Source organism: Lithobates pipiens, unplaced genomic scaffold (assembly GCF_037356315.1).
Source record: "Lithobates pipiens isolate NorthernLeopardFrog02 unplaced genomic scaffold, aLitPip1_a1.2 Scaffold_16, whole genome shotgun sequence".
NCBI classification, from domain to species: Eukaryota; Metazoa; Chordata; class Amphibia; order Anura; family Ranidae; genus Lithobates; species Lithobates pipiens.
The window spans coordinates 163819702-163841297 of NW_027507748.1; the positions used below are offsets into that span (position 1 = coordinate 163819702).

A 21596-nucleotide genomic window follows, 5' to 3' on the forward strand; every position below is an offset into this window, starting at 1 on the left:
TTCTTCGGTGGCGGCGTGTCACGGAGACACCGCTCGCCACCGAAGGGGGTGAACAGCCATTGGTTATGGCTGTTTACCACATGATCGGCCCTGATGAAGTCACGGCCGATCACAGATGGTCACACCCTGACTGTGCACGGCGCATGCACGTGATCGTGAGCGCGCTGCGCGTGCACGTCGGTGGCGGCGTGTTCCCCGGGAACACTGCTCGTCACCGACGCTGGTAAACAGCCATTGGCCGGCTGTTTACCCACGTGATCGGCTGTGATCCTTTCACAGCCGATCACTAAAATGTAAACAAACCGCGGTAACGAGATGTTACCGGATTGTTCTCCCCCTCACACACCGATCGTGTGTGGGAGGAGATTGCGGTAACCTCTCGTTACCGCCTAGTGTACATCAATCACACTGATTGCCTGCCTGCCCCCCCCAATAAAGAGGACCTGTCGCCACCCCTCATAATACCTGACAATCACAGTCCATCAGAGTACCTGTCACAGTCCATCAGAGTACCCGAGTACCTGTCACAGTCCATCTGGGTACCCGGGTACCTGTCCCGGCCCATCTGGGTACCCGGGTACCTGTCCCGGCCCATCTGGGTACCCGGGTACCTGTCCCGGCCCATCTGGGTACCCGAGTACCTGTCCCGGGCCCATCAGGGTACCCGAGTACCTGTCCCGGGCCCATCAGGGTACCCGAGTACCTGTCCCGGGCCCATCAGGGTACCCGAGTACCTGTCCCGGGCCCATCAGGGTACCCGAGTACCTGTCCCGGGCCCATCAGGGTACCCGAGTACCTGTCCCGGGCCCATCAGGGTACCCGAGTACCTGTCCCGGGCCCATCAGGGTACCCGTCACCGCCCCTTCAGAGTACCCAAATACCAGTCACCAAACCATCAGAGTACCTGTCACCAGGCCATCAGAGTACCCGAGTACCTATCTCCAGCCCATGTCTCATATAATTTACGTTGGGGTGTTTGCTTTCCAAAATGCGGATTTGGATACAAAAAGATTTCCCAAGCTTTAAACATCCCAAGGAGCACTGTGCAAGCGATCATTTTGAAATGGAAGGAGTATCAGACCACTGCAAATCTACCAAGACCTGGCCGTCCCTCTAAACTTTCAGCTCAGACAAGAAGACTGACCAGAGATGCAGCCAAGAGGCCCATGATCACTCTGGATGAACTGCAGAGAATTACAGCTGAGGTGGGAGAGTCTGTCCATAGGACAACAATCAGTCGTACACTGCACAAATCTGGCATTTATGGAAGAGTGGCAAGAAGAAAGCCATTTCTCAAAGATATCCATAAAAAGTCTTGTCTAAAGTTTGCCACAAGCCACCTGGGAGACACAACAAACGTGGAAGAAGGTGCTCTGGTCAGATGAAACCAAAATCGAACTTTTTGCCCACAATGCAAAACGATATGTTTGGCGTAAAAGCAACACAGCTCATCACCCTCAACACACCATCCCCACTGTCAAACATGGTGGTGGCAGCATCATAGTTTGGGCCTGCTTTTCTTCAGCAGGGACAGAGAAGATGGTTAAAATTGAGGGGAAGATGGATGCAGCCAAATACCGGACCATTCTGGATGAAAACCTGTTGGAGTCTGCAAAAGACCTGAAACTGGGACGGAGATTTATCTTCCAACAAGACAATGATCCCAAACATACAGCAAAATCTACAAAGGAATGGTTCACAAATATAACTTATCCAGGTGTTAGAATGGCCAAGTCAAAGTCCAGACCTGAATCCAATCAAGAATCTGTGGAAAGAGCTGAAAACTGCTGTTCACAAACGCTCTCCATCCAACCTCACTGAGCTCGAGCTGTTTTGCAAGGAAGAATGGTTAAGAATTTCAGTCTCTCTATGTGCAAAACTGATAGAGACATACCCCAAGCGACTTGCAGCTGTAATCGCAGCAAAAGGTGGCTCTACAAAGTATTAACGCAAGGGGGCCGAATAATTTTGCACGCCCCACTTTTCATTTTTTTTTAGTTAAAGTTTCAAAAATCCAATGGATTTCGTTCCACTTCACAATTGTGTCCCACTTGTTGGTGATTCTTCACAAAAAATAATTTTTTTTATATCTTTATGTTTGAAGCCTGAAATGTGGCAAAAGGTTGAAAAGTTCAAGGGGGCCGAATACTTTTGTAAGGCGTTGTACAGATGCACAGTGTGTTCTATTCTTTGTGTAGGCTTTAGCATTAGTTAATATCGGTGCATCTTTGTACTGGTTTGGTGTGAAATGCCGGCCTTCCGAGGTTTTGGGGGTTACCCCTCGGTCCCCCTTTTTCTTAGGTTTTTTTTCCCCCTTTTTGTCTTTGTGTATTAGATGTGCAATACTATCTTTTATGTACAATCTGTGAACTTTGAACGCCATAATAGACTAATTTAAAAAGTAAAAGTGGGTTGATGTCCACATACAGTGAGGGAAAGTTTTGATCTCCTGCTGATTTTGTACATTTGCCCACTGACAAAGAAATGATCACTCTCATTTTAATGGTAGGTTTATTTGAACAGTGAGCAACAGAATAAAGAACACAAAAATCCAGAAAAAACACATTTCAAAAAAGTTCTACATATATTTGCATATTAATGATGAAATACGTATTGTAGCCCTTTGCAAAACATGACTTTGTGGCAAAACCCTTGTTGGCAATCACAGGAGTCACATGTTTCTTGTGGTTGTCCACCAGGTTTGCACACCACTCAGGAGGGATTTTGTCCCACTCCTCTTTGCAGATCCTCACCGAGTTATTAAGGTTTCAAGGTTGATGTTTGGTAACTTGAACTTTCAGCTCCTCCCACATTTCACGTGGGATTAAGGTCTGGATACGGACTGGGCCACTTAAGGACCTTAATGTGCTGCTTCTTGAGCCACTCCTTTGTTGCCTTGGCTGTGTGTTTTGGGTCATTGTCATGCTGAAATACCCATCCACGACCCATTTTCAATGCCCTAGCTAAGGGAAGGAGGTTCTCACCCAAGATTTGACAGTACATGGCCCTGTCCATCATTCCTTTTGATGCGGTGAAGTTGTCCTGTCCTCTTAGCAGAAACCCCCCGCAAAGCGTAATGTTTCCACCTCTGTTCGGTGGGGATGGTGTTCTTGGGGTCATAGGCAGCATTCCTCCTTCTCCAAACCTATTGTGTTGATGCCAAAGAGCTAGATTTTTGGTCTCATCTGGCCACAACACTTTCACCCAGTTCTCCATTGAATCATTCAGCTGTTCGTTAGCAAACTTCAGATGGGCCTGTACATGTGCTTTTTTGAGCAGGAGTACCCTGCGGGTGCTGCAGGATTTCAGTCCTTCATGTCGTGTGTTGCCAATTATTTTCTTGGGGACTGTGGTCCCAGCTGCCCCAAGATCATTGACCAGCAGGGCCGCTGATAAGCCAGTACAACTGGCCCTGTAGTACAGGGCCTAGCCAGCAGGGGGGCCCGGCAATATACTGTAAAAAGGGAATGAAAGAATGCAAAGTAAAAAAAAGTGTTTCCCTCCCCTTTTCCAGCCCGCTCACATTTCACTCTAAACAGTGCTGGAGTGAGGCTGAATGTGAGAGCGAGGAGGGAGACATACGAGGTATGACAACAGCAATACAAGTTCTGCAAGGACACGCAGCTGTGGCTGAATGGAAACAGGATAGTCTGGACCACAGTAACATGAAGCTAGTCTGCTGCAGTGTCTTCCAGATATCTGTGTCGGTGAACAGGAAGATCAGCCTCCCCTCTCTTGTCTTGCTGGTTACTTTTTTTTCTTTTATCTGCCTAACCTGACCTGCACATTGTCTGTCTGATCAAACTGATATGATCTCTGGAAGACTCTGCAGCAGCTGTTAACCATTTCAGTTTATAATCAGCTATTTAGCCAGAGCTCTGTGTGTGCTGCACAGATTGTTTGTTTGTTTTTTTTTTTTGTTTTTTGAGGATTTACTGCTGGTTTAGGCTAGAAGCTTCACAGCCCCATTAACTGGTTACTGCCCTCCACTAATCCTGAAAATCACTGACTTTATTTTGCAGAGCTGGTTTAAAGAGTGGATCAGCCCTGTGATACTTTATACTTGTACACTGGGTTCAGCTATAAACGCAGTCTCTGACCATCTCCCGAATCAATCATGTCTGCAGTCTCTGATCATCTCCTGTGGTATGTCTGCAGTCTCTGACCATCTCCTGTGGTATGTCTGCAGTCTCTGACCATCTCCTGTGGTATGTCTGCAGTCTCTGACCATCTCCTGTACTATGTCTGCAGTCTCTGACCATCTCCTGTACTATGTCTGCAGTCTCTGACCATCTCCTGTACTATGTCTGCAGTCTCTGACCATCTCCTGTACTATGTCTGCAGTCTCTGACCATCTCCTGTACTATGTCTGCAGTCTCTGACCATCTTCTGTACTATGTCTGCAGTCTCTGACCATCTTCTGTACTATGTCTGCAGTCTCTGACCATCTTCTGTACTATGTCTGCAGTCTCTGACCATCTTCTGTACTATGTCTGCAGTCTCTCTAACGATCTCCTGTACTAATGTCTGCAGCCTGTGATCATCTCCTGTGGTATGTTTGCAGTCTCTGACCATCTCCTGTGGTATGTCTGCAGTCTCTGACCATCTCCTGTGGTATGTCTGCAGTCTCTGACCATCTCCTGTGGTATGTCTGCAGTCTCTGACCATCTCCTGTGGTATGTCTGCAGTCTCTGACCATCTCCTGTGGTATGTCTGCAGTCTCTGACCATCTCCTGTGGTATGTCTGCAGTCTCTGACCATCTCCTGTATTATATCTGCAGTCTCTGACCATCTCCTGTATTATATCTGCAGTCTCTGACCATCTGGGGCAAGTCCTGGGTGGGGCTGAAGGAGGGGCCAGGGGCGGGACCAGGGTGGGGCTGAAGGAGGCCCCGTCAGATCGGCTGTACAGGGCCCCATGATTTCTATCAGCGGCCCTGTTGACCAGATTCTCCCATGTAGTTCTGGGCTGATTCCTCACCGTTATTATTATTTTAACTCCACAAGGTGAGATCTTGCATGGAGCCCCAGAACGAGGGAGATTGACAATTATTTTGTCTTTCTTCCATTTGAGAATACTCTCACCAACTGTTGCTGCTTGGGGATGGTCTTGTAGGTTTACAATCTTGTCCCTGACATCCTTGAACAGCTCTTTGGTCTTGGCCATGGTGACCAGATTGAAATCTGACTGATTGCTTCTATGGATAGGTGTCCTTTTTTTTTTCTTTTTGCATAGGTAACAAGCTGAGATTAGGAGCACTCTCTTTAACCACCTCAATACAGGGCACTTTCACCTCCTTCCTGCCCAGGCCATTTTTTCAGCTTTCAGCGCTGTCACACTTTGAATGACAATTGCGTGGTCATGCAACCATGTGAATTTTTCTCATTTTCTTCACACAAATGGAGCTTTCTTTTGGTATTTAATCGCTGCTGTGTTTTTTTTTTTTTTTTAACTAGTAATTATTCTTGCCTTCTGTCAGTAAATTTTATGAAGTAATTTTTCGCCTTCACTGAGAGGCTGCACTGATGTAGGGCTGCAACTAACGATTATTTTCATAATTGATTAGTTGGCCGATTATTGTTTAGATTAAGGAGATATACTGTATATACTATTAGAGGAGATATGCTGTATATACTATTAGAGGAGATATACTGTATATACTATTAGAGGCGATTAATAGTATATACAGTATCTCCTCTAATAGTATATACAGTATAAGGATACACACAAACAATGTCTTCCTTCCAAAAAATTAAAAGTTAAGTACGTTGGTTCGATTTTCTAATCGTTAGTGGGGTCAAATCGATGTTCATTTTCAACAAGTGATGGGAAAATTTGGAAATAGAAAACTTCATGGTCAAAGGAATTTTCAGACAGTGTATGTGGTTTTTGTTCAGAAATTACATTCATTTTAAGAACAGAATGTTAAAAACCAAGTGAAAATGTAAACCACAATCTTTTATTCGGCGAATGTACAAAGATTTTTCATATGACTAAACTTGTCTTAAAATTGCTCCGTATGGCCAGCATAAGGCTTGGTACACACCTATGCAGTTTGCTTTTGATCTGTTTCTGCAGTGCTTTTTGCTGTGCATTTTGATTTTTTGCACACGTGATTTTGCTGCGTTTTGCGTTTTTATTTGGACAATAGCTGTTGGGAAGATTAAAAAACACAAATTGCTGCAAAAACGCATTACATGCTTTTCTGCAGCTTCTCCATTGAAGTATATTGAACCAGAAAAGCACAGTTTTGCATAAAAAAAAAAAAAAAAAAAAAGTTCCTGACCCTTTCCAAATACACAGCGGCTGAAAAAAGCATAGATATGAACGTGTCCCATAGGAAACCATGTAAATGAACTGTAGGAGGTTTCTGCAAAAAGCACCAAAAAATAAAAAACATAGGTGTGAACCAGGTCTAAGACATTTAGTAACATAATGGGGTTAAAAAACTAAAATTAGCCCTTTTATAGTACAATAAAAGGCAGATAATCACTACTGTAAGCTGTTCATTTTTTTTTTTATTGTGGAACTGTGAAAGTAATATTTACGAGTAGCGAGCTCTTTTTTTTTTTTTTTTTTTTTTTTTTTTTTTAAACCCCATTATGTTACTGGCCGATTAATTAAGAAAATAGTAATCGATTAATTTCATAATCGATTAGTTGTTTCAGCCCTACACTGATGAGACCACATTTATGGACACTGATGAGGAGGCACTAATATGCCGAACTTATGGGCACTGATGGGTGGGCAGCACTGACTGGCATTACTAATGGACACTGATTACTGGCACTGATCAGTGCTCTGATTACATGTCTTGTTGTCCCCTGTGTCAGCAGCTCTTTATAGAGATCAGGGTTGTGCCATGTCTTGGCAACATGGCGTGGCCTGGGATTGCCATGCTGCTCGTTGCTGGGGGCATGTGGGAGTGGCCGTTCAGGTGCGCTGTCATATGACGGTGCACCCGGAACGAGAGCCGCACCGTCCCTCCATAATTTGACGGTGGGTGGGCAAGTGGTTAAGAGTGCTTTTAATCTCTTTACCTGTATAGAAGGCACCCGGAGCCAAAAATCTTGCTGATAGGGGATCAAATACTTATTTCACTCATTAAAATGCAAATCAATTTATAGCTTTTTTGAAATGTGTTTTTCATGATATTTTTGTTATTCTGTCTCTCTGTTGAGATAAACCTACTATTAAAATTATAGACTGACTATTTTTGTCAGTGGGGAAATGTACAAAATTAGCAGGGGATCAAATATACATGTCGGTAACAACCCATGCAGTCCATACATACAAAGAAACCAAAACAAATACAATCAAAATTAAGTTATGTGTAACAAAATGTAATGATACAGGGAAAAAAGTATTGAACACATGATGAAAGGGAGGTGCAAAAAGACAGTTGAAATCTTTCAGTAATTAGAAAGCAATCCTGCCCCTTGTCAATACCCGCTCCCCCCCAAAAAAAGGTGCCAAACATGGCAGTGGGGGGAAGAAGCGAATGAGTGGAGCTTCACCTTTTTGGGTCGAGCTCCGCTTTAAGAAATGTTAATTATGCTTAAGCAGTAGCCATGAACATTTTTTGAAGTCCTCTTAAAAAATAAGTGAGTTCCTTTTCCTGCTTGACTTGCCTTTAGCCTTCTAGCTGCATGCTGTATCTGTGGTGTGAGATCATCTAAGGCACTGCTGCCTCCACTGCTAGTCTCATGAGATTTTGGTAATGTTACTATTATGCTGCTCACTGTTCTCCTCCTGAGGGTTTTTGGAGTGGGAGCTGTGCCTGAAGACCTGTAATGAAAAAAATCTCCTGATTCATTCATTGTGGGGATCTCTGCCTTACTTTTTGTTTCTGCTGCTGTTGGACATAAGGGAAACAAAGAATTTACCTCCACTAAGATAACAGCTTCCACACAAAAATACTGTTTAAAACAAGACTTGGCCAGTCAGTGATGGGAAAAGATAGCTGCATTGAGCCCACAAGCATTACTGGTCATTTGCCACCTACTTGCCTTTTGGACACCGATTCACAGTTCAGGTTCTTTGTGTTTTTTTGGTTCTAGAGGTTTTTACATGGATACCAACTGTCCAACAGCGTATATTTGTGTTTATAATTATCCACTGCAGTCCTGCAAAAGATCCAGATTACTGAACGTGGCGCTGTGTATCCATCTGTCTAAGTTGCCGCCTTTTGGTATTGTGTTGCTTATATTTTTAGGTTTACGTATCTTATGTTTTGTTTTTTGTTTTTAAGGTATGGATAGTCTTTTCAAGACAGATGAAAGACAAAGGTTGGCAAAAGAAAGACGAGAAGAAAGAGAAAAATGTCTTGGTGAGTTGATCCATGCTATCATTGCTGAGCTTGATATATAAAAGTTTGAAAAGTAAAAGTTGAGGCGTTGTCCTTCGCAATATGTAGAGATTATTTTTAACTGCAGTTTTTGAAGTAAAATTGGATAACTAAATGAGTGCTATTGGCAGACTTGCACTTTATTTGCATCTGGTTTCAGGATTTTACTGCTTTATGTATCCCTGTTAGCGAGATTCACCTTTGTCCTGGTGACCATTGTCACCGTAATGGAAATTGAGGGGAGATCCAAAATCGTAGAGCTGTCACTGGAATGAGAGTTGAGGGGAAATCCTCCAGTTAAGGCAAATGTTCTGGTGATAACGAAGTGGGAAGTCACCCATCCTCCATTTCAGGCATCACCAGGACAGGAAGTTCGGGTAAATTCCCCCAGTTGGGTCACAGACCAATATGGAAATGTAATAGAAGTTTTAAATCTTTCCCAGTCTGCCCAAAACTAGACAGTGTCTGTTCCCCTTGAATCTCCTGCATGTGGTCAAGCAGTGTTAGCTGAAAAAAGCTCAGGGGACACATGGGGAAGCTCCCCTGGGCTTTGAGTCGGCCATCAGTGGCTTCCCTGCACAGCTTTCCCATAGAGTATCAGACCCGAACTGCTCCATACAGCACACTCTGCAGGTTTTGATGAGGCAGTAGCCCAAAACCAATTTTTTCTTTTTCTTTCATAAAAATATTTGCAATGTAATATTTTTCTTCCTTTTTATTTTTTTAGCTGTCCGAGAACAACAAATGCTAGAAAAGGAAAAAAGAGCAAAACTACAGTATGAGAAACAGATTGAAGAACGATGGAAGAAGCTAGAGGAGCAACGGCTGAGGGAGGAGCAGAAAAGAGCTGCTGTAGAGGAAAAGAGAAAGCTTAAGTTTAGGGAGGAAGAAGTAAGAATCCTTTTTTTTTTACGGTTTTTGACAATTCCTAATTAAACAGAATTGAACCGTTTTAACTGTATTTTTAAAACCTATAGGCTCTTTTAAAATATGTTTATGGTAGAGCTGCATGATTCTGGCCAAAATTAGGATCCCGATTCTCTCACGATTCTCGCAGCGTAACATCATCATTCATATTATACAAAAAAATTGGCTAACTTTACTGTTTAGTAGTTTTTTTACATTCATACATGTATTTTTTTTCCCAAAAAATTGCATTTGAAAGACCGCTGTGCAAATACAGTGTGACATAAAAAAAAGCCACCATTTTATTCTCTAGGGGCTCTGCTAAACACCTCTCTGATCTTGGGGGCACTGCAGCACAAAAGGTCCTGGTTCTTGGTCCTCAAACAATTGGCAGTAGAACCCCCATGGTTCCTACCACTCCGGGAGGATCTTTTTTCGCAGGGCACGGTCCTTTGTCCCCAGGTGCATCGCTGGAACCTCGCTGCCTGGCTACTGATGGGTTACTAAAATCCAAGGGGTTTTCAAAAAGGCTGGCATCAACTCTCCTCAATAGCAGAAAGGAGGATAGACGCCTAATCGACAAAAAGGTCTGGGTGCGCTTTAATGGTGCGCAGCCTTCGAGGTGCAGAGCCCCATAGCAGTTTTGGAATTTTTGCATTGCGGGGCAGGTAAAGGGCTAGTCATGCGTGCCCTAAAGAGCCAAATATCAGCACTTAGTGCATATTTGGAAAGACCTCTGGCTGCCAACCCTTGGGTGGTCAGATTTTTCAGAGCACTAGGGAGGCAGTTCAAGGCTTACCCTTCCCCAAGTGGGACCTATCTTACAGGCCCTAACAGAAGCCCCTATTTGAACCTTTAGAGAATTGTTCTCTAAAAGATCTTACTTTCAAGACAATATTTTTGGTTGCAGTGACAACTGCCAGAAGGGTCATCGAAATACTGGCCTTGTCAGTCAGACCCCCTTGTGTTTTATTTCCAGATCAGGTAGTTTTCATAACGATCTGGCATTCTTACCTAAAGTGGCTTTGAAGTTTCATAGAAGCCAGGAGATGGTTTTACCCACTTTCTGCCCTAATTCCTCAGGAGAAAATGCTTTTAAATTTCAAACATTAGATGTAAGGAGATGTATCCTGCAGTACTTGGAGCTGGCGAAAGCAGTAAGGCAGTCCGATTCCTTGTTTATTTTGTTTTCTGGGGCAAGAGAGCGGTACAAAGCGTCTAGACGCACTATTGCCAGATGGCTCAGGTTAACGATTGGCCAGGCCTATACGTTAGCAGGAAAAGAAGTTCCTGTTATAAAAGCACACTCTACTAGAGCTATGGCAGCTTCTCAAGCGGAAAAGGCTGGAGCGACGCCAGAGCAAATTTAAAAAGCAGCAATGTGTCTCATTGTGGCTGTCGAAAAAGACGCTAAGCGTAACATACATTTTTTTTCCCACTGACCACCAACAAAAGTGGGGCACACAATAGCAAAGGAGTATATTGACCATAAAGGGGAAACCCCAACCATCAATGATATGGGGGAAAAAACACAACTGACCACCAACGGTTATTGGGCACTCGCCACTCACCACTGATCTTCAACATTTAAGGGGGCACACTACATTGACAGCCATCATTTAACGTGGCACTCACAGTGAACCATTACCAAAAGGGTAGCCTGACCAATGAAATCTACACGGTGAACTGTGCACTGCATAGTCCTGACTCATGCAGTCAGACTGCTGCGCTGTATATGCTATACCCTAAACTAAACATTTTTGGTGTGGTTTGTTCTCTTCTGGGTTTTTAGGGTCTCAAGAAATGTGATAGGCAGTCAGAACTTTGCTTTTTTTTTTTTTTTTTTTTTTTTTTTTTTTTTTTTTTTTATAAATACCACCAAAAGAAGGCTCTATCTGTTCTAAAACAAAACAAACAAACAAAAAAAAAAGACATTTCTTTTTCATACATCATGGGACACAGAGTTAGGCAAATTTTCATTCAAAAACTTCAGTTTTTTTTTGTTCGTTTTTTTACCAGTGTCTGCAAGGTGGATGGCATGGTTGTTTGAGTTCTGTGAACTCCAGGTCTCTAGTCCCACAAACTGTTCTTAAATTAATCAAGGGACCGACTGATCGGATCCATTTGACACAGGTTTTATATGCTTAGATAAATGGTACCCGAGCCTTGCAAAGAAGACTCAAGATCCTGCAATATTTTGCCTGTAATGCAGCCTCCAGGCACTGGACCCTGCAAAGTGGAATCCTGGACAGGTCCAAGGGAGTGGACCCTAAAAATGAAAAGGGTACCCAGTCCTTGAAGGTCCTTAAGTGACAGAAACCTGCCGTGGACGGGTAAGTAAAACCCCTTTATTATTATTGTGGGGTGTCCCAGTGATTGTAACAATCAGTCAAGCTAGCTAAAGGTTGGACACCTGTGTGCGGTGACCATACGAGGGGAGTTTTTGGGCTAGCTGGGGGTGTTTTGCACAGTGTACCTTTTTTACCTGTATGATGCACGACGGTCCGCCATTTTGCTTTGGTTCGCCATGGCACACACGTGTGTTTGCAAAAGCGCCACTGGGCTCAGCAGTTTGGCGGCCATGGCACACGCGGCTTCGCAAGAACACGCGCCGATTACTTGCATCATATGCGAATATGGCCACGCAGGTTCACCGGAACTGCGCACGTGCGTCCGCATGCATGCGCAGAACTTTCCGGAGCAAAGCCTTGTATGCCAAGCATGCGGTGCTTCCAGAAGGCAGCTGTGGGACACAGAGCAGGCTCTGAACCAGGCACTTACCTCGGTTAATTTCTCCTTCTCACATAAGTCACCAGGTGTTGCTTGGCAGGCTAAAGGTACTTAGCAGGATTGTTGCATAGGGGCTTGGTGAGCCCTATTAAAGGGTCTGCCTTCTGAGGTGTGTTAATACTACACCCAGGTTCATTTTTTTTGTGGCTAGTAAATGTCTTCAAAAAGGAGGAGTGAGACTAACACTACAGGGAAGGGCACACCTATGTCATCAGTTCCTGATGAACCTAGTCGTATCCCTAGTGTTGTATCCCCTGGAGGACCAGAGGCTTCTGGGCGATCTGAGCCGCTGCGCCTATCTGGGACTGTGCCTACAGTCAACACTGCTGCTTCACCCTTTATCACTAAGGATGAACTGTCCTCAGCCCTAGCCGGGTTAGAGCACAGGATTGCTGGCATGATTGCCTCCATTCCGCAGGGTGGCAAGAAGTGTGACAGATCCCCCTCCCTGGAGCTTCCTAGTCTGGAGCAGGAATGGTTTGAGTAAGAGGAAGACCTTTAAAGCTCAGGATTCTGTGAATGGCCTGGCCAATGAGTGTGCTTCTGAGCAATCTGGACAAGAAGATATCCAGTTGGTGTCTGCCTCTCAATCACAGAGGCGTTTGATCCTGACTCCTAGACTCCCTTCATACTGAGCCGCCTCGGGCTTTGGCGGTAAAGTGACATTATTTTTAGCATCGCTTTATTGTTGTTTTAGCGGGGCGGTTTTGACCCCCATTTGCGGACGAAAAGGTTAAATCCACCCACAAAACGCTGCTGCAGTGGCGCTTTGCCGAGGTATGGCAGCACTGCCCCATTGTTTTAAATGGGCAGGAGCGGTGTATTCACCACTCCTACATCGCTGCAAAGAAGCTGCTGGCAGGACCTTTTGTCACACCCTGCCAATGAAGCGCCCCAGTGTAAAAGCACTTGGGCTTTCACACTGGGTTTGCAGCTGAGGCTTTTTTCAGATGCTATTTTTAGCACTGTAGCGCCTGAAAAACGCCCCAGTATGAAAGGGGTCTTACCAAAATGGTTTGTTCTGCCTTTAAGTTGTCTCTTGCAGAGGTTACTGAGTCTCCCTGGTCATCTTTGGGATCCCTGAGGCCTCTTCAGGCCACACAGGCTTTCCCCTTATACCCTCTGTTGGAACAGGCAGTGTATGCTCATTGGGGACATCCTAACAGGACTTTTGTTCCTCCAAAGAGAGGTTTTGCCTTTTATATCCCATGGATAAAAAGTTTGTGGAGCATGCCAGCTGTAGATGCATAGATTAATTAGACTCATGTGGAGCAGCACGTAATTGCCATCATCCCTGAACATACATGTTAGTTGAATACCTCAAAAATCGGGATTTTACAGGCAATATTAACCAAAACAAATATATAAATCATGTAAAAAAAAAATGAAAATGATTTATTACAAAAAGTTTAAAAATATTGGTTATACAAATGGTCATGGAATAAGATAAAAAAAAAAATATACAAATATATCACAATTCGAGAGTGGCGATATTCAAACTACAGTTCAATGAAGAGACATAAGATGTATCATGACTCTAAATGATGAGTAGTTGAAAAAATTCAATGCGTTTTGAATGCATATATAAATTCTTCCTCAGGGAAGCCACTCTCTGAAAACACAAAATATGAAATCAATACAAAAAAAATACAATAATTTTAGTTTATGCATATGTATAAAACAATAGGCGTATACATAACGCCCCTGAAGCAATTACTTGCATATCAGCCTACTGATCCAGGACAGAGAAAATGTAAGCCAGCTGTAGATGCAGCAGTCTCTTCCCTTAAACAAGAACTTGACTTGTCCGATAGATAAAACACAGGGCTTGAAAGACCTTGTTGACAAGAAAGTCATTATTAACCTCCCTGGTGGTATGATTCATTCTGGTTTTAGGTGCTGAAAGCGGTACAATTATTTTGCATGGAAATTTGGCGTTTTATATTGTAGCCCTGTAATTCTTAGGAGTAACTCTTAAATCTGTTCAAACCAGAGTCTAGCAGACATCCCGGGTATGATAAAGTTTATAATATAATAAATAATAAAAATTATTCAATAATGTAATCAAATCCTAAAACACTGAAAAAGGGACACTTTCTGGTTGCTATGGACAATCTCCAAACTCCAGGCAGAAAAAACGGTATTTATAGTATAAAAGTGCATGCAGGGCATTGCACAGACCACTAGGGACAAAGGGGGTGTGTAATTTTTTTATACAGTACTGTAATCTGTAAGATTACAGTACTGTGTGTGCTTTGTGTACTTTTACTTTTTTGAATTTGGCGCCGATCTCCGCTCCCGTGCGCCGTGGCGTCGCAGGGAACTGAGCTCGGCAGCATTCGGCACTGTGTGAATCGAGCGGAGGACAACTCGATCACACAGCGCGGAGGACATTGCTGGATCCAGGGGACAAGGTAAGAAACTTCTCCGTGTCCTCCCTGTATCCAGCGATGCAATCCGAAGTCTGGCTCGGGGTTACACCATCAGGTATCTGTGGCTAAGATTTGTAAGGCTGCTACCTGGTCTTCAGTGCATACGTTCACAAAATTGTATCAAGTGGATGTTCGAGCAGCCGAGGATTGGGATTTTGGCTGCAGTGTACTGCGGGCTGATGTATAATGTCGGATGGCTATTGTTTGGAAGGGTGTCTTCCTCCCCTTAAGGCTATTGCTCTGGGACGTCCCAGCGGGTAATGAATATTAGCCTAACTCTGTGTCCCATGATGTATGAAAAAAAAAAGAATTTTTCGTCATACTTGCCTGTAAAATCCTTTGAGTACATTGTGGGACGCAGAAATCCCTCTCCTCTTTTTGATGCTTCATTGCTTGCTACAAAACTGAAAGACTTCCTGTATGGGAGGGGTTATATAGGGGATCACTTCCTGTTTAAAGACCTTTTGGTCTACCATTGTCCATTCACCTGGAGATGAAGAATAACCCAGCAAGTAATGAATATTAGCCTAGCTAGTCCCATGATGTACTCAAAAGGATTTTACAGGTAAGTACGATGAAAAAATACGATTTTTAATTTGGGTAGAGGTTTACACGAGTAAATGAGTCAAACTACAGTATCACAGTAGTGGCTTGGTAATGAAGTGGTACAGTGCCTTGAAAAAGTATTCAAACCCCTTGAAATGTTCCACATTTTGTCATGTTACAACCAAAAACGTAAATGTATTTTATTGGGATTTCATGTGACAGACCAACACCAAGTGGCACGTAATTGTGAAGTGGAGGGAAATTTTTATAAATGTTTTCAATATTTTTTTTACGAATATCTGAAAAGTGCAGCTTGCATTTGTATTCAGCCCCCTTTACGCTGATACCCCTAACTAAAATTAAGTGGAACTGATTGCCTTCAGAAGTCACCTAATTAGTAAATGGAGTCCACCTGTGTGTAATTTACTCTCAGTATAATAACAGTTGTTCTGTGAAGCCCTCGGAGGTTTGTTAGTAAACCTTTTGTGAACAAAAAGTATTAGGAAGGTCAAGAAATTCACCAGATGGGGTAAAGTTGTGGAGAAGTTTAAAGCAGGGTAAGGTGTTCAAAAGTTTGGGATTTTTTTTTTTTTTTTTTACATCTCACATAGCACTGTTTCATTCATCATCTGAGTATGACATGACTGCAAACCTACCAAGACATGACCGTCCACCTAAATTGACAGGCCGGGCAAGGAGCGCATTAATCAGAGAAGCAGCCAAGATGCCTATGGTAACTCTGGAGGAACTGCAGAGATCCACAGGACAACTATTAGTCATGCACTCCACAAATCTGGCCTTTATGGAATGTGGGCAACATGGCAAACGTGGAAGAAAGTGCTCTGGTTAGATGAGACCAAAATTTAACTTTTTGGCCTAAAAGCAAAACACTGTGTGGCAGAAAACTAACATTGCACATCACCCTGAACACATCATGCCCACCGTGAAACATGGTGCTGGCAGCATCATGTTGTGGGAATGCTTTTCTTCAGCAGGGACAGGGAAGCTGGTCAGAGTTAATGGGAAGGTGGATGGAGCCAAATACAGGGCAATCCTAGACGAAAGCCTGTTAGTCTGCAAAAGACTTGAAGGTTCACCTTCCAGCAGGACAACGACCCTAAACATATAGCCAGAGCTACAATGGAATGTTTTGGATCAAAGCATATTCATGTTTTAGAATGGCCCAGTCAAAGTCCAGTCCTAAATAATATTGAGAATCTGTGCCAAGACTTGAAAATTGCTGTTTGGACTCTCTCCGTCCAATCTGACAGAGCTTGAGCTATTTTGCAAAGAATGGGCAAAAATGTCACTCTCTAGATGTGCAAAGCTGGTAGAGCGTAATCCAAAAAGATTTGCAGCTGTAATTGCAGAAAAAGGTGGTTTTACAAAGTATTGATTAAGGGGGGCTGTATACAAATGCACACCACATTTTTCACATATCTATTTGTAAAAAAATTTTAAAACCATCTATTATTTTCCTTCCACTTCACAATAATATGCCACTTTTGTGTTTTGGTCTATCACATAAATTCCCTATAAAAATGCATTTACGTTTTTGGTTGTAAGATGACAAAATGTGGAAAAATTCAAGGGGTATGAATACCTTTTCAGGGCACTGTATATACAGGTACTTTAAGTGGTTAAAGAATAAGGAAATGGAGGGACAGTGAGAAATTATACTTACAAAATAACTTGGTGTCCCTGGTTTTAGTAAAAATAGATTATATTATTTAAATATGTTGTATTTGATACCCAAACAGGTCATACTCCTAAAATGTGCCTGCTGTACCATGTATTTGTATGAGAACGTATCTTGTTCTCTTTTGTATTGCTTTCTTTGTGTGAAATCCCTAGTGTTCCTGCTAGTCCCTCTGCTTATTTAAAACTGATCACATTATGCAGGAGAGCACAGCGTGGTCTGTTCTCTAGCTGTGCTGGGAACTCTGTGTACTATCCTCCAATAATCAGACTTCTTGTCCTGACATGCCCCCCCACTGCACAGCCATTCACTGGCAAGCTCAGTGTGCTGCTGCTTCTCCTCCTCCCACCTCTTATGCAGCTGAGAGCAGAGGGAATGTGATAATTTATTAAAAAAAAAGTGAAAAAAGATGGATATTTATATAACTATACAAAAACGTTTTGCCTTTCATTTTCTATTTTAAACTGAATGGGTTGTTTTAAAAGGTGATCGTTTACAATCACTTTAAATGTTTGACACTGTCAGTTTCTTTCCTATTCTGTACAATCTGGCTGCACATGGAAATCTTTTTAGCAAAATATTCTGTCTTCTTAAAAATATTGTGTACTGTACATAGAACCTTTAGAGGCATAATGGGGAAAAATTTCAATTTTTTTTTCTTGTTGCCTGGAAACTGTAGATTAGCGCAATACAGCGTCTGTTAACATTGTGTAGACAAACTTAAAGCTTTCCTGGAATTCATCCAAAGTTTAACTGACTGGGCTGTATGGATATTTGAGATGCCTTTATGGGCATATTTGAAGGTAGCGTTTATTGAAAAAAAGTTTATATCCTTGCTTGCCTTGTGATATCAAATGTATTTGAGTGATAGAAATGGGCTTTTGGACCATTTTTTTTTTTTTTTTTTTTAGGTTTTTTCCAGCTTGCGTTATGCCAGGCAACCATCAAGCCCATCTCTTGGCAATACTCTCCCCCTCCTACCCATTTACTAATAAATGCCTTTTGAAGCTTACCTAAATCTTCCATCCTTATCCCTTGCCCTGAATGCTTCAGTGAGTGAAAATGGGTGGTCCAGTCGTGCAGTCTTTGCTGTGGCTGCTGTTCACCTCTTCATTACCTCACACTGTATGGTCTTCAGAAGCCCTAGAGGACCTTACCACTAATGGCAAGTGCCCACATCACCCAACCAGAGAAAAGGGACCCACCCCCTGTGCATTTAATATGACAATACCTTATATAAGTTGACCTCTCTTTGTCCATCTCCCAATTGTTCTTCTGTGTTGCTGCCCTACTACGCTCTTTTTCAATAGAGGCTGCAAGTGGCTATGCTGATCCACATACCACAGGTACAGTATGTTCCACTGTTCTGACCATTAGGAAAAATTGCCTGGAGATGACACTCGGCCACTATGTAAATGCATGCATGCATGCATGTAGATGGGAAATGACTACAAACATGCTGCGTGCCATTAGCAGTGTTTAATTTGCAACACAAGTTGAAAAATATGTGAAAAACAGCGGGTCCAGTTATTCTGAAACTGGCTTATACTGCTGCCTACAGGAGGGATTGGACACTGTCAAACCAAAATCCGCTGTCCTAGGAGAATGGACAGATTTTCTCTTAAGATTTTCCTTAAATTAAGACTTCATCTACACCCAGCTAAGCTGGACTCTTTATGCAGCATATCTTCTGCAATAGCCTTGGAGGCCAGTCCTACATCTTGCTGGACCAAAGATTGCAAGGAATGTGTCCTTTGGCCATTGGGCTTTGCTTTTGGCACTTTCCGGACCTTTGTGGCTTGTGTTGGCCATAGAGTGCTTTCCAGGTCCAGAGCCATGGCACAGCTTCTGGTGTGATCTAGCCTTTGAAGGCTCATTAATGAGTATGCTGTGTGGATGCTACTGTGTTTTTTGTTTTCCTTTTTGTTTTTTTGTTTGTTATTTTTAAACTATTGCCCGCCTCAAAATATATTTCTTTCCATGAACTCAAAGAAATTTTATAGTAAGTACAAAAATCCTGTTTTTATTAAAAACAATAGCAGATGTTTAATGCACAGTGCTTTAGCCAATCAAATGTCATTAATTTAGGGTTTACATATACATTAATGCTTCAACAAAGAAGGTGTGTGCTACTTTGTGTTTGTGTCAGTGTAGAGCAGTGATGGCGAACCTTGGCACCCCAGATGTTTTGGAACTACTTTTTCCCATGAAGCTCAACTACACTGCAGAGTGCATGAGCATCATGGGAAATGTAGTTCTAAAACATCGGGGATGCTGAGGTTTGCCATCACTGGTGTAGAGTATAGAGAAATATACAGCAATCGGCTGTAACATTATGACTACCCACATAATATTGAGTAGGTCCCACTTTTTCTGCCAAAACAGCCATGATCTATCAAAGTAGTATACACATGAATGGCAGGACCCAAGGTTTCCCAGCAGAACTTTGCCTAAAGCATCACACTGGCTAGCTGTCTATCTCGAATATCTCACCATAGCCCCCTCAACAGGGCTGATAAAAAAAATTGCAATAAATAAAAATAAAAAAACACACTGACACTGTCCCCACACACCCTCCCCCTTAAAAAAAAAAGAAAACATTGTAAAAAATTCATATAAACATTCATGAACTTCTGAACATAAAATATAAAGCTAAGATGAAATAAAATTATATATATATATATATATATATATATATATATATATATATATATATATATATATATATATATATATATATATATATATATATATATATATATATATATATTTTATTCTTTTATCTTAACTTTACAAAAAATTTATCTTAATTTTACAAAAAATAAGTACATAACATAAAGGTAAGATTAAGACCCCTTTCACACCACACCTCCGATAGAAGTTTTACCGCCGGATTTGCGGCGCATTTCGGCCGCTATCGGGGCGATTTTACCCCCTGCTAGCGGCCGAGACGGGGTTAAAACCGCCGGCAATATGCCGCAATGGCGGCGTTTTGCTGGCCGTATTACAGCGTGCTCCATTGATTTCAATAGGGAGCAACGGTGGAGGAGCAGTAAACACACCGCTCCTTCACCGCTCCAAAGAAGCTGCTGCTGGCAGGACTTTTCCCTGACGTCCTGCCAGCGCACCGCTGTAGTGTGAAAGCCCTCGGGCTTTCACACTACAGACAATGGTGCAGCTTCTTTAGGGCGGATTGCAGGCGCTATTTCTAATGCTATAGCGCCTGCAAAATACCCTGGTGTGAAAGGGGTCTTAGTGGAGGCAAATTGTTTCCCTTATGTCCCACAGCAACAGAAACAAAAGTAAGGCACAGATCCACAAAATTAATGAATCAGGAGATTTTTTTTCATTACAGGTCCAGCTTCTACTCCAAAAACCCTCAGGAGGAGAACAGTGAACAGAACAATAGTAACATTACCAAATCTCATGAGACTAGCAGTAGAGGCAGCCGTGACTTAGATGATCTCACACCACAGATACAGCATGCAGCTAGAAGGCTAAAAGCAAGTCAAGCAGGAAAAGGAAGAGTCATTTAATTTTTAGGAGGACTTCAAAAAAAAAATCCTGGCTACTGCTTAAGCATAATTAACATTTCTTAAAGCGGAGCTCGCCCTGGTGTGAAAGGGGTGAAAAGAATATAAGTACATACTTATATATAATATTTGTATGTACTAGTTATATTCTTTTTTTCCTACTTTTTTTTTTGTACTTATAATTTTTGTTATCCAAAGGATTAATTAGCTAATCAAAAAAACAAAACACTAAATTAATTAAAAATAATCGTATAGTCGATGACTAATCGAAAAAATTATCAATAGATTAGTCGACAGACAAATGAATCGTTAGTTGCAGTTCTACTGCATAGCCCCATACACAACAAACTGGGATGCCCGTTTTTTCTGATTTCAGCACATCAACTTCAGGGACAACCTGTTCACTTGCTGCAACCTGTGTCACACCCATTTTCAGGTGGTGGTGTAAGGAAATAATGTTGTTCACTTTACCTGTCAGTGGTCATAATGTTATGGCTGATTGGTGTATATTCTCCTGTTGCTACTAGTTGCAGATTTGTGTCTGCTTTCAATATTTATCAAATCACTATTTAGACCAAGCATGCATCCCACTGTAGGCAGATTTGCATTCTTCTGACTCAAGATTTAAGACTATTTGATCAATATGGTAGACAAGCAATTAACATTTTCTGATTGAGAAGTCACCAATGAGTAGGTTACGTATTCCCTCACTACAGGATTATTTTATTGTGGGCTCAGAAATGGATAATGGGGAAAACACATCCAGAGATGGAATATTAGGCCACTGGTTGCTTTTAATTTATAAGTGATTTGTAAACTTCCGCTTACCAATAAACCATAATTTTTATTAAACCTTATTCAAAAACACTGTATTAAATACCAAAAAGCTGCTACTACTTATCAGTAATCGGTTGACGGTAATGACTTGTTTGTCTTTTGTCATACATGTCTTGTATCTCAGGAAAAACCTGGAAATTAAATATTGATTTCCTGGTTAAAGGGATTGCATTTTAAACAGCTTAATGTAATGATGACCTAAAGCGATTTCTTCCTTCTCTGGTCCTGAGGTTCATTTTCTGATGGGTCTTGGGAGACATATAACTCTACTGGAGATCCTGTATATACAGATAATTGTTTCTGTTCAGAGCTTGCTTACACTGTATTTTCAAGTCAAACCAATATCTCATCCAGTTTCACAAACATTTTAGTTATAGTTATTAATGGTAATAGTCTCGTTCAGCTTTTCACTCTGCTTTTTTTTTTTTTTTCTTAGCTCTGAGAAAACCTTGAAATAACTTTCAGGCTTTAGGTAATCTGCTCTAAAAATTATATCCGCAGATCA

The 21596-nt window shown here is 42.1% G+C and overlaps 1 protein-coding gene across 10 annotated transcripts in view; it reads left to right on the forward strand.

Annotated features, from left to right (window-relative positions):
- MAP7D2 (MAP7 domain containing 2) overlaps positions 1-21596 on the forward strand; it is a 202876-nt gene that overhangs the window by 80149 nt on the left and 101131 nt on the right. For all 10 annotated transcript variants that reach the window (XM_077480724.1, XM_077480728.1, XM_077480723.1 and 7 more), the window contains exons 2-3: positions 8253-8330; positions 9076-9239. In XM_077480724.1, the coding sequence (XP_077336850.1) occupies positions 8253-8330; positions 9076-9239 (242 nt within the window). The remainder of the gene's footprint in view (positions 1-8252; positions 8331-9075; positions 9240-21596) is intronic.